Source organism: Sander lucioperca, chromosome 4 (genome assembly GCF_008315115.2).
Source record: "Sander lucioperca isolate FBNREF2018 chromosome 4, SLUC_FBN_1.2, whole genome shotgun sequence".
Classification (NCBI taxonomy): domain Eukaryota; kingdom Metazoa; phylum Chordata; class Actinopteri; order Perciformes; family Percidae; genus Sander; species Sander lucioperca.
Window position 1 is genome coordinate 9,166,809 of NC_050176.1, and position 13,887 is coordinate 9,180,695.

At 38.5% G+C, this 13,887-nt stretch overlaps 2 protein-coding genes across 3 annotated transcripts; both read right to left on the minus strand.

The window, feature by feature from the left end:
• Positions 1-6,236: 6,236 nt before the first annotated feature.
• On the minus strand, positions 6,237-7,740 carry LOC116042975 (ecto-ADP-ribosyltransferase 5-like). The gene is made up of 2 exons (XM_031289458.2): positions 7,666-7,740; positions 6,237-7,401 (listed from the first exon to the last, which is right to left on the minus strand). The coding sequence occupies exons 1-2, from the start codon at positions 7,738-7,740 to the stop codon at positions 6,670-6,672; spliced, it is 807 nt and encodes a 268-aa protein (XP_031145318.1). The 3' UTR covers positions 6,237-6,669.
• A 3,041-nt stretch (positions 7,741-10,781) lies between these two features.
• Positions 10,782-13,643, minus strand: LOC116042547 (ecto-ADP-ribosyltransferase 5-like). Of its 2 annotated transcripts, XM_031288749.1 has the most exons (5): positions 13,549-13,643; positions 13,316-13,413; positions 11,564-12,320; positions 11,125-11,533; positions 10,782-11,092 (listed from the first exon to the last, which is right to left on the minus strand). In XM_031288749.1, the coding sequence occupies exons 2-3, from the start codon at positions 13,388-13,390 to the stop codon at positions 11,574-11,576; spliced, it is 822 nt and encodes a 273-aa protein (XP_031144609.1). In that variant the 5' UTR covers positions 13,391-13,413; positions 13,549-13,643; the 3' UTR covers positions 10,782-11,092; positions 11,125-11,533; positions 11,564-11,573. The 2 variants fall into 2 exon arrangements, with proteins under 2 accessions (XP_031144609.1, XP_031144608.1); XM_031288748.1 differs by having other exon boundaries at positions 11,125-12,320.
• Positions 13,644-13,887: the final 244 nt, after the last annotated feature.

The following is a 13,887-nucleotide window of genomic DNA, read 5'->3' on the forward strand; positions in this document are numbered from 1 at the left end:
AAACTAAACTAGGGCCTTCTGTGATCCGGTGTCATCAGTTTCCAATAGTTGCAGAGGGATAAAGCAGCAGGCTTATCATAGACAACCAACTGAGCTATCTATCTATCTATCTATCTATCTATCTATCTATCTATCTATCTATCTACCTATCAGCCAATGGTACACCTCTGACCTAATAAGCAACTTTTAAACACAGGCTCTGTAAGATACAATCTTTTGGAAATTTCGATATACCCTAGGGAGCTTTTCATGACGGTCCTTGCTGAAACCTGCCCTCCCTCACAGGTCACAGCTAGCCTGTGAAGCACAGGGTTGAAAGTGTGTACGAGACAGGAATAATGAAGATAGGGAAATAGACCAGTGGGCTGCCAGTTGACTGGACACAGAGATCTCTCCACCCACTTGGAAATTAAAGTGAAGTGAAAAGGAACAAGTCGTGTCTTATAAGCTGACATTGTGCATATTACTGCAAAACCCAAAGATCCTAAGTTTTTACCTTTTATTGTTTATCGGTTTATTACTGGTGGTTTAAACGCTATATAAGATTTTACCTGGACAAAGATTGAAGAGGATATTCTGTGCTGGACTGCAGTGAGTCAACATATTTTTTACTATAATGAGACAAATACAAAGCCACATCTCAATTTTCTTACAAGCTTTTGTGGCAGTTTTATACAGTACAAACAATTGTATTTTAGTATGTTTAGTATTTAGTCTTTTCAGCTTGTTTACATCATTTTGCATCCTTAAAATCCTTTCCACAGTAAAACAGCTGGACAAATAGTGTTCACCAGTGTAATCAAAGCTAAGCTTTATTAAAAAACAAACATATCTGCTAAGTGAAACATTTGATATACAATGAGAGCATTAATGAAGCTCTTTTTGAACCTTGTCAACCTTTGTCAGATAACCCAATTGTATTCGAAACAAACAATAAAATTAAACAAAATAAAATGACAACTTGATAAAACAACATCGTCCACTGACTCAAATCAGGTGTTTTTCATTCAGTTACATTGTCTTTGGTTTTATAGAATAAAATTACCTGTGTGTACCTTGTATTCTCACAAACTTTTGTCATTGTGTTGTGAGGTGAGAGCTATAGCATGTTCTCTGTTGGTCTTGGGCCTGCTGTGGGACAGTGTGAGAGCTGAAAACACCATCAGCAGCCTTTGAGTGGCAGCAGGTAAAAAAAAAACTGTTGTTCTGAGGACAAATTCACATGATGAAAAACAATTGAGGGTTAACAATCATCCAGGGTGTCGACATTGAGATGGTGGAGACATACAAATACCTGGTCCAATAACACAGACGCCCTGTACAAAAAGGGCCAAAGCCGTCTCCACCTGCTGAGAAGGCTGAGGTCCTTTGGTGTGTGCAGGACTCTGTTAAAGACTTTTTATGACTCTGTGGTTGCGCCCGCTATCTTTTATGCAGTAGCCTGCTGGGGAGCTGGGTGCACGGAGAGGGATAGGAAAAGACTAAACAGACTGGTGAAAAGGGCTAGCTCTGTTGTGGTCTGCCCTCTGGACACCATAGAGGAGGTGGTGGAGAGGAAGATGTTAGTCAGGCTGGGATCAATCATGGGCAATACCTCTCACCCCCTACATAAGACTGTGAGTTCCCTGAGCAGCTCCTTCAGCAGCAGACTGCTGCACCCTCAGTGCAAGAAGGAGCACTACCGCAGGTCCTTCATTCCAGCAGCAGTCAGACTCTTTAATGCAACATCATAATGTAGCACTGCTAGCTGTTTCTGCAATATGAGCCAGCACTGGACAATATTCTGCACTATGCATATTTATTAATTTATCACTCTTTGTTACCTTCAATTAGTGAGGCTGTGGAGGATCCAGTGAGGCTGTGGAGGATCCAGTGAGGCTGTGGAGGATCCAGTGAGGCTGTGGAGGATCTCCAGTCGTGTTTGGACTCCACTGACTGGGATGTGTTCAGGACTGCTACCAGTGTTGTATAAAGTAGAAAGCAATACTTGAGTAAAAGTACAAGTATCGTACTAGAAAAAGACTTTGGTAGAAGTGAAAGTTACCTTTTAGTAGTAACGAAGTATTTGTACTCCGTTACATTACAACACTGACTGCTACCAACAGTCTGGATGAGTACACGGAGGCTGTGACGTCATACATCAGCTTCTGTGAGGACTGCTGTGTTCCATCAAGCACCAGGGTGAGTTACAACAATGACAAACCCTGGTTCACAGCCAAACTCAGAAGGTTAAGGCTGGCTAAGGAAGACTCGTTCAGGAGTGGGGACAAAGTCAGATTTAAAGAGTCAAAGTACAAATTTAGCAAGGCAGTGAAGGAGGCTAAACATCGGTACTCTGAGAAGCTCCAACGCCAGTTCTCAGCTAATGACTCTGCGACTGTCTGGAAAGGACTTAGGCAGATCACCAACTACAAGCCTAAAACCCCCCACTCCTTCAATGACCGACACCTAACCAACGACCTGAACGAGTTCTACTGTCGATTTGAAAGACAAAAGGACAGTCCTGACACCATCCCCCACGACACCTCCCTACAGCTACAGCCACTGTGCATCACCTCCACCTCCCCCACCTCAACAGGGTCGTGGCCCCCCCCACCAATGCCCTCCTTAAAGGTCCCTTCCACCTCCACCCCCCCTCCCACCTCAGTGACGACTCTCTCCATTCATGAGAGGGACATCAACAGACTCTTTAGGAGACAGAATCCCAGGAAAGCTGCTGGACCGGATGCTGTCTCCCCATCCAGCTCTCTGATGGAGACGAGTCCGCCTACAGGTGGGAGGCTGACCACCTGGTGACCTGGTGCAACCAAAACAATCTAGAGCTCAACTACTGCACTTCTACACAGCCATCATCGAGTCCATCCTCACATCGTCCATCACCATCTGGTACGCTGCTGCCACTGCCAAGGACAAGGGCAGGCTGCAGCGTGTCATTCGGTCAGCTGAGAAGGTGATTGGCTGCAATCTGCCACCGCTCCAGGACCTTTACGCCACCAGGACTCTGAAGCATGCTGGAAAGATTGTGGCTGACCCCTCCCACCCCGGACACAAGCTCTTTGAGCCACTCCCCTCTGGCAGGAGGATGAGGTCCATCAGGACCAAAACCTCACGCCACATAAACAGTTTTTTCCCCTCCGCCACTAGCCTTATTAACAAGGCCCGGAACCCACCCTGACTCTCTCCAAATTACTCCTCTGGCTCCTCATGCCACTGTACCTACTCTGCTGTAGCGTTCCTTTTTACTACTGTTTAACTTATTTTACTATTTATTTAAATTTATTTTATCGTTATTAACACATACTGTGTGTATATGTTTATACTTATATTGTTTATATTCTTTTTATCCTTCTTATATTTGAATGTGTGACATGCTCCAACAACACCATGACAAATTCCTCATATGTGCAACGTACTTGGCAATAAAGCCCTTTCTGATTCTGATTCTGATTATGTGCAATATGTCATATCTATTCACCAGCACCTTACTCATCTGTATATCTGTGTTTATATACTGTCTGTTTATATAAGGGTGTTTATTGTGTAAACATGTCTTTTTATTATTATTATTATTATTATTATTATTATTATTATAACTGATTAAATTTTCTTGTTCATATACTTTATGTATATATATTTATATATTTTTCTCCTATGTCTACTTAATGTGTATTTATGTTATTCTGATGTGTGTACATTGTTTTTCTTTTTTCTTTTGAGCTGATGTATCACAGGAATTTCCCCAGTGTGGGATTAATAAAGTCTAGCTTATCTTATCTTATCTTAACAAGACATTTTGGTTAGGAGTTTTTTTTCTGTGCAAATCATTATAATGAGTGTTGACTCTCTATTTTGTCCCTAACTTTTACTGGATATACAGTAAATGTTAAAGAGAATGAAAGATTTTATTTATTTTCTTCAACAACAAATGAAAAACACTTACTTAATTATCAGATTGAATCGACAATTTGTTTTTCGTCATGCATTCATTCGGATATTGTGGTTGTCTTAGCCCATTTGTGGTTGGGAGGGAGGTTTGCTGTATTTTATTTTTTGCTTTGACCAATCAGGAGTGAGTGACATATTAGACATACAACATTTTCAGTCGACACAAAAAGCTGCTGTAGCGGTCACTTGGAGCCCTTTTTTTAACATTGATTAAATAAATGTCTATTTAAGAGTTGTAAAGTAGGTAAGAGTTTTTAAGTCAAATTAAAATGACTTGCTTCAATTTCATCAACACTTGTTGCCATTTTTAGAAAAATGTATCTAGGTAGGAAGATGATGTCCCCGTTATTAATCCCATCTACTGAGGTCTGATTAGTCAACATTTTTTTCTAAATAAAAATTCAGGGGCACAACACCATGACCAGTTTGAATCGGTGACAAGATCTGAGATATGGGTGTTGATTTAGAGGTCTGGAACAAGAGAAGTCCTCAACATTCTCAGAAAAAAGGTTAATTTTGAAGCTGAAGACACATCTGACAATAATCACTGTTGTCTTTCTTCTGTCTCAGGAGGGATGAGGGTTGCATTCACAGCCTCTATGAGCTCCACAACAAACTGAAAACAATTTACACTTAAATTATTTTTCTTTCTCAGCCCAGCGGAGGTAGAGGAGAGGATGGATAGCCACAACCCAAATCATCACACAGTAGGCCAAAGGCTGCAAGATACAAAGTGTGCCCCAATCTATATCAACCGGGAAGAGCATAGTGACCAGGGGTACATAGCCGACAAACATAGTCACCTGGAAGATCAGGACTAGGCTATATTAAAAGCCCTTTGTTTGATCAAGTTGGATCCCTCCCTCTCTCCTTCCCCTGGCAAGGGCTGTTTTAGAGCCCTGAGAACTGATCAGCCGCAGAAAGAGTTATGGTCAGGAAAAGATGGCCCCATGAATCCAAAAAGTAGCTCTGCTAGGACCAAGTGGAACTCAGACACTTCCATTCTGTCGGTCCAGAAGACAGGGGATGATATCATGAGTCACAGCACCAGGCCATTCGTAGGCAGAGAGATCAGGATATAAGGAAGAATTGTAGGTTGGATGATAGAAGAACCCACACAGAGACCACACCATCATCTGTAAGGTTAATTTCTCCTGCTGTGCGTTTTGCATGTTTCCTGGAAAGTAGTACAAGGAAAAAAAAAACTATAGTGAAATGTCGCATAGAGGAATATATTTTCAACATTCTGACTAAACTAAAATATTTCTCAATGAGTAAAATAAGTCAGTAGAGTCCTTTAAATGTAGTTGTCAGGGGGAAGTGTCAGGTATGTCACTTAATCTACATGTAATCTAGTAGGAGAATAAAGACATTTTCTCTTTTCGTTGTTTGTCGATACCATACATCTTTACAGTTTATTCCTAAATATACACTTGGAGCTTCAGCTTTAATCACATCATCCACAAAACATCTGCTTTCACCTGATGATCAGTAACCAAATAATGTCCATGAGTAATTTGCTGGCATGCAAAACTTGTATAGTAGATGTGTGCAATCAAGTTGATTAAAAAGGGTTGGCTGCTCTTGTGGTAAGTGGAGACTAAAATATACAGAGGTGCATGCAGCAACCGTAAAGGTGGAGTATTGCATGCAGGAAATGCATACTTTGCTCAGAGAACCTTGTTCTTTCTTTGTTTTGTTTATTTTTTGCACAACAGTCTTGCTTTGTTCTAGACATTTGAAAATGTTTCCCTATATTTTCTTCTTATAAGTATTGTCACACGACTACTCTCATAGTCAATCATCAACAGTATCTTCAACCATGCTCACTGGCATGCTCTAGCTGGCGATGATGTATTTTGGTTTAAACAAACATGGCATAGCATCTAGGTCATTGTTGACAGACCATAATGGTGGTTTTGCAACCCATTCAATGACACTATAAATGATAAATATCAGAAAATAGAAATGTGTAATCCACCACAGTGAATATTCTGGAACTTCACATTGTGATGGTTGGACAATTGTCTACATTTCCTCGACAGGAGACCTGACTTTGCATAAGTGAAAATTATTCTTTCTCATACTCTTCTTCTTTGACATTCACATATATTTCATTGGCACATTATATTTGTCCCACCATTCATTCCAGTTGCCTATCAGTAGCCAGTGTTTGACAACTTACTTTAAATCACATTTTATTTACTGAACAGCAAAAAATAGTTACATTACTTTCTGTTACTCAGCCCAGCTCTGTCAAAGGTGCCTTCCAACATTCAGAAATAGAACAATTATTGTTTTCTGTGACTGGAACAGAAACCTTTTAAAAACAGCTGTTTTTGTTTTTGAACTTTAGTGTAGGAAGTTGAATAAAAAAATACACATGGAAATTAGTCCAAACAAGCAAAATTATTGCATTAAGCAGTTTATTTGAGTAATATTCTTGCAAAAGCAGACATTTTTGCAACACATCCAACAAGTTCCAACCACTCTGGTCTCAAAAACATCTCTTAAAAATGTTCAAATTAGTTAGATAATGTGTTGCAAGAGAAGTAAAGCATACAATAAGGCCCACAATGATCAAACAAACCCTAAGCATAAAGTTAGGTATTGAAGATTATAAGCTTTGCTGTATATATAATCTAGATAGTTTAGTTGTGATAAAAGAGTTAGAAGGTCTAAAGATAGAATAATGTTTTCCCATTATTCAAAGAAGAACCACTCTCATGTATGCACAACTTTGCAGTTCAGATTGCTCTTAACCCCTACACTCTCCAAGACAAAGACAACTTCACAATCATTCAGACCTTGAGGTTTACCCCGACCTTTAATTGCAGTTATATTGAACATCTCATAGGGAGGGATGAGCACCTCTTTCTCATCTGGAAATACTGAATAACTTTCCAACAAAGCGCCTGAGCAGGTCTTAATTTCAAAGCAGCTCTTGTTACCAAAGTTTTTCAAGTTAGTGCTGTAAGAGCTGGATGTAAATGAGCCAAACCGCATTAGTTGGTTGACTTGCCCAGTAAACCTAGCCATGGTTCGTCTGTAAGTACGGCGACAGTAGTTATTGCTATTCAAGATTTGTATAGCAGATGTCAGCAGGTAATGTAAAGAGTGGAATTCGAATGAGGAGCTATAGTCGCTGCCTTTTGTCCGGACTGCATTATTGAATTCCATGTACACATCGTTAGATGTATAAACACAGATTGCTTGTATATGATTTTCAGTGAGAGCCTTATTCTTGTTTTGTTTATATTTAGTTTCAGTACAATTTTTTGCATTATTCCAGGCATTTTTAAATGGGCCCATGCGCTGTTTTTCTTCAAAGTAATCGTTCTTGACTTTTTCCATCATTGCTTCATTGCAGCCAAGATACATGTCATCAACTGAACCTTCAACCATGCTCAATGGGATGCCGTCGTTGGCATCTCGGTGAGCGAAATGGAAACGGATCTAAAAGGGAAACAGAGAATTAATCGAGTGAATAAACTGAATTGTTACTTTCACAGGCATCCCACTATCCTAGTATCTCAAGCGAGATTGTATTTACACTTTGGCACTTGATCTCTAAATTAAAGACTTTTTTTTACTTTTTTGATGTGGTGTTTTTGCCCCCAAATCCTGTGAGTAAAGTTCAAAATAATTGTGTAAACATCCTTTACTGTTAACATATGTGTAATTTTGGGAATGTCCACTCCACCAATTTTCACAACTCACCGTCATGGAGTCTACAGGCAGCATCCAGCAAAGGAGCAAACACAGTGAAGCAAAGACCAGCATGTTACCCTTCATCACTGCAGCCAGGAAAACTGTTGAATCTACGCACACAAAACAAGTCAATGACAATGAACTTCATCACACTGTGTACTAGTAGCACAGCTATATTAAAACAGTGAATGCTAAAACAGTTTCAGAAAAAGAATTATACTAAAAAGTTTATTTGAAAGCTCAACTCACCAGCCCTCAAGATGAGAAGATGTTGCACACTGAGTGAAGCTCTCAGGTCAAAGGTTTTGATGAGACAACCGGTCCTCTGCATGTGTTCAGAACTCATGGTCAACTATTATATATACACCTTGCATTCGTGGACAGAGGTCACAAGTCCCCACACATACATACATAACTTGCACATTTACGCTTCCTTCCTAAGTGTGTGGGTGGAGTGCGTGGATGTTTTAAAGCATTAGTGTTCTTGTAAATTAGTGTGTGAATTATTGTAACATGCGTGTTTGTGTGCTATGTCTCCATTGACACTTAATCACAAGGTTGCATGCATTCACCTGAGTCAAGGAATTGTTTAGTCAGAACCAAACAAATGGCCTGATAACCAAAAGTAAAAAGTAAGCCAAATGACATTAAATGCCACTAAGCAGTGTCCGCCAGTGTAAAATCAGACATCCATACTTTTCAATATGTTTTAACATAATAATAAAAACAGTCATTTCAGTACGTTATGTAAATACCAAATACTAATACTGAATTCCAGGTGCATGTGGCAAAAGGGAAGATGTTATATGATGAGCCATATTTAACCCCTTTTCATATAGTTGGATGTGATATATGGGACATGCCAAAGGATGTGATCAATTATTATTATTATTTTATGGATGTCTACTATAATTGTCAGTGCGCTTTAAGACTGTATCAGAGAGGTATTGTCTTTAGGGTAATTGTGTTGTATTGGATTAAGTCAAATCTGGACTCAAAGGTCCCAATCTCACATAAAAACTTACACAATGGGAAATTAAATGGTATTAATCTTAACAAACTGAGCCGCCATGGTTTGATTCATGATTAATAAAAACTGAAAACTAAACAATGTCACTGGTCCTTCATTTGGTATTTGAACATGATTATTTATGTCAAGGTCTCAATTAAAGCTAAAATACAAGAATGACAAGGGAACAGAGTGTAAGAGCAAAATGCTATTAAATAGTCCCAACGTTTACAATGCGGCTTCAAGGACCACATCTAGCAACCTTCTGCTCAGACCTCTCTGGAGGTATGAATAAAAGCCTATAACGTTCATTGAGAAATGTATTAATGAATGAATTAATGTAGTCATGTTTTGTAAGTGTTTTTGTCTTATAAAAGAAAAGAAACACCAGACTAAATGTATTGTATAATGTATTACAGGTTATTAGCATTTTTAAAAAGGACTAATCTATGTAAAATAGGGATGCACCAAATCCAGATTTTTGGGGTTCCGCCGAATACCAAATCCACTGGTTAAGATTCTGCCGAATCTGAAACCGAACACTGAATCCTACTCCCATCCTCAGTCCATTAACACAGTAAACACATTAATGAAGTAAACAACGTCCACAGCATGTAGTGTAGTGAAAGCGTAGGGTTCGGTTCGGTGGAAAAAAATTCAAAGGTTCGGCAGAAACTGAACCCTGTCAAAAAGCCCAATATTCGGCCGAATCCGAAGCCAAATCCTGGATTCGGTGCATTCCTGATGTAAAAGGGTAGCAAAGGCTTCACACATTCATAGCCTCTTTCGCTCTCTTTTACACTCTAACCACACTGATGACTGATGTTTTTCCTTCTGCATCCCCCTTTGCGGTCATAAAATATGGTACGGGACACACAAGTCAGTATTTTTTTTGTATCTCCTACATTAGAAAAAAATGGACGTCAAATTTGTGGATTCACTCACTTTAAAGCTATTAGAAGTATGATTGGTGGTGTAAACCAATCTGTGACTGAAATTTCTCTGTCAACTCTCCTGAAGTTTCATTTGTTAAATGAACATGTGCGAACCAAAGAGATAAGAAATAGTTGGTCAAAATGTACAAAAGAATGTACTTTACATTTTATTGTATTATCTTTCTTATGTATGTTGTTTTAGTTGCATTGGTAAAGATTGGAAGTCACAATATACTTTTAGTATTGCACTTTTTTTGTAATATACTGCCACTGCACTTACCTTTGCTTTAGTAAGACATTTTACCCCACTACTTTAACAAGGGTGAGTTTTGTCCTTTTTCCACAATTACATGACTGTAGATAATATGTAGAATGAGGTTTTACAAAAACCTACAATGAGCTCATAAAATATGTTCCACTACTAAGGATTTAAGATAGCACAGTATATGGTTTACTTCAATCAGCCACACATATACTATACTTTCAAGTTACAGCTGTGATCATAGGCAATCTGTCCTGCCACATAGTTTAGGCATTATCATTTCCTGTAAGAGTGAAAGTATGTGCAGAAAACTAACTATAATCAACTAAAATACAAACTGTGAACCTTTCCTCCCAATGAGTTCTTGTGTAAAAGGTGCTATATAAATAAACTTTGCTAAAATAGAATTTGCTTATTGGTAACGAATTAGTGGTCAGTGTTTAGGTGGGAATGTGTAATTTCTCTGAAGCTGCTGCAGAGGTGTCATTTACTTGTAAAAACGTAAAAACAACCTCATTTCCTGTGAGTGGCCACCACTTAACACAATGTGTTTAAACAGTGAGTGCACACACACACACACACACACACACACACACACACACACACACACACACACACACACACACACACACGCACACGCACACGCACACTGGATTAGTAGTAAGTGTAACTTCAGTTACAACTGTGCAACATGCCCCGTATTATATGGTAGTGTAGTAGGTTTCAGTTTAAATGTTTGAAAGTGAAACACAGCTGCTTCACATTATACTTCTCTTTTGTCACACACAATAAAGTCACATTTCCTGTGAGAAGCCACATGTTGCACTACTCTGCATCTGAAAACACACAATAAAAATGCAAGTATATCTTTAATTGCTGAACTAATTCAATGGGAAAACAAGACTTCTCTGATGACCAACAACAACCTCAACCTGTGATCGCACAAAAAGTACTGGGCATGCTACATATGGCTGCAAATCAAAAGCATTCCTTACTCATCCCTTGGTAATTAGAAATATGTGTACCGACATTTTCAAAGGTTACCCCTAATTCTGATTAAACACAATAAACACATATCCAGAATTGTGCAGAAAAGGCCTATTAAACAGTAAATTGTATTTACCTCTATCGACTTGTTGGTAGTTAATGTACTGCTATTCACCAAGGAAAACAAAAGGTTGGTGTTTTACAATTTATTGATTTCATTCAGACAATGTTTGTCGACAATATCTGTTGCACATAGAAATATTGGTAGATGAAACATGTTACAAATGCTTTTAAAACTTGTTTAAACTTGCTTGTGTTGCTTGCTGTACAGTATAATTTGTTAAGGGAAGTATGTAAACATAAAGTAATTAGAGAACCCCAAGCTGTAATTTAGACGTTGAGGAGAATATAGGGATATATTCCGTCAATCAGTTTTTTGTTTGTTACGTGAAATCGTACAAGGTACAATTCCAGTGAAATGTAATCCCACCAGCTCCTTCAACTTGTGCATGATTCATCATCATAAAGCAGAATGTTGCTGTCAGATCGGCACACAGAAAGAGAACCGACATTTTATTTCATATTTTTATTATTATTATTATTACAATATTATAATGAGCTTGGATTTTAGATGGATTATTTGCACATATGCTGAACAACAATACATTTTCATCTTAGTTTTCACTCTGCTCCACCAGTTGAAGTACATAGAACAACAGGTCTTTCATAAGTAGGCAGCTTTGCAGTTTAGATTGCTGTCAACTCCTGCGCTCACCAAGATATAGACATTCTCACAATCACTCAGACCTTCGACAAATGATCCTCTCTTTTTACCAGTTATCTTGAACTTCTCATAGGGGGGGATAAGTATCTCTTGCTCATGGTCTCCAAGAGATGAATAATGTTTCAGGAAAGCACCTGAACAGGTCTTAATTTTAAAGCAGGTTTTCTTACCAAAGTGGGTCAATGTTGTCTTGTGAGAGCTGGAGGCAAAGAAACCAAACCGAATTATTTGGTTGACATCACCACTAAACTCTGAATTGGTTCTGCGGTAAGTAGTGTGACAGTTTATATTGTTACTGAGGATCTGTACAGCAGATGTCAGCCAGAAATGTAAAGAGTGATATGGGAACGAGATGCCATATATTGTTCTGTTGGTGCGGACAGCATCATTGAAAATTCCGTAAAACTTTTTATAATAAGATGTATAAACACAGATCGCTTGCATGTGATCTTTAGTTAGAGCCTCATCGCCTTTATCTTTACGTTGTAGTTTCTCGTTGGCACAACCTTGTGCTTTTTTCCAGACATCGTTAAATGGGCTCATCTTGTTCTCTTTTTTAAAGTATATGCTGTTGATCCTTTTCATCATTTTGTTGTGGCAGCCCAAGTACATATCATCAACAGCATCTTGAACCATGCTCATTGGAATGCCCGACTTTGCCTCTGGTAGATCGATGATAAAAGTGATCTAGAGGGGAGGCAAGAAAATTATGAGAGGAAAGGTCATGAATTGGACGCAGTTTGTATCACAGAAATATTGGTTTATGGAAGAATTAGATAGATAGAAAGATTTTTATTGTCCAAAAATTGGAAATTTGTTTCCACAAAATGTACATTGTGTGTGCCTCCAGAACATAGATACATTTACATACAACATAAATACCATGCATAATAACAAACTCACGTGAGCAATGTGACAAAATGTAGCTAACTTTATGATGACTGATGCGTTCACTGCAGAGACATTCGGTAATACTGAAAACCCATATACTAGACTAGACTCACATACTGGTGACACTAGCTCCTGTATATACCCACTGTCCTCGACACTACCTATATACCGTATATGTACCATAATGCTACTCATAAATACTGAAGATACTGCTTGGGGGCTATGGAGCTTGCTAGATTAGTTTATGGGGCCATTGTTGTAGCAAAACTATTTGTAAATTGACAGATTTCCCTTAGCATGCACAGATCTATGTACGCATTTACAGATTTGTCTAAACATTTACAAATCTCAATACCCTTGCAAATCTGATCAACAGATTTACACATTTAAAAATCTGATTTTGTACACACCAATTATTTGACACATTTGCAGATTTCTGTACACATTCACAAATCTCAGTATGCATTTAGAGATACTTTTACACATTTACAAATCTGATTACGCACACACAGATTGAGATACAGTTGCACAACTCTCCACACACATTTGGAAATAGTTTTGCTACAATAATGATCCTATATTAGTTCCTGTATTGCTTATGTACTTGATTGCTAAATTAGGAAAATTTAGTGTTGAACCTTTTTCTGATTTCACATTTTCAACCCAGCATCATGTGTGAGCGACATGTTCAACGTATTTGTGTAAACACTGTGTTAACATTTGTCAAGTTTTGAGAATTTCCAGAGATTTTGACATGGTTTAGATATAACTGGGTGGAATTTACCACTCACCTTCTTGGACTCAACAGGCAGCATCCAGTAAAAGAGCCAACACAGTGGAGCAAAGAACAGCATGTTACCCTTCATCACTGCAGGTAGGCAAACAGCTTCTAAATTTACACACACATAAAACTTACACTAAAGACATCAGCAATGATAATTGGAAACATTTGCATGATGAATTCTAAATGAAGTCTCATATATTTTTTACACTCAAAAAGTGTGATTTTTAAATAACAACTCACCAGTCTTTTTAGAGAAGAATGTTTAAGCACCACTCAGATCTAAAGTTTTGACCAGACAATGAGTTGTCAGTGAATTTCCATGACTTATATATATAACCAACCTGGTGACAGACAGGTCACAAAATACCACAACCACAAACACACGCACGCACGCACGCCCGCACGCCCGCCCACCCACCCACCCACCCACACACACACACACACACACACACACACACACACACACACACACACACACACACACACACACACACACACACACACTCAAGTTGACTCACTAACCAATGTTATACATAAAAAAATAAACTGACTCTCCATCTATGATTTCTAAACTATCTA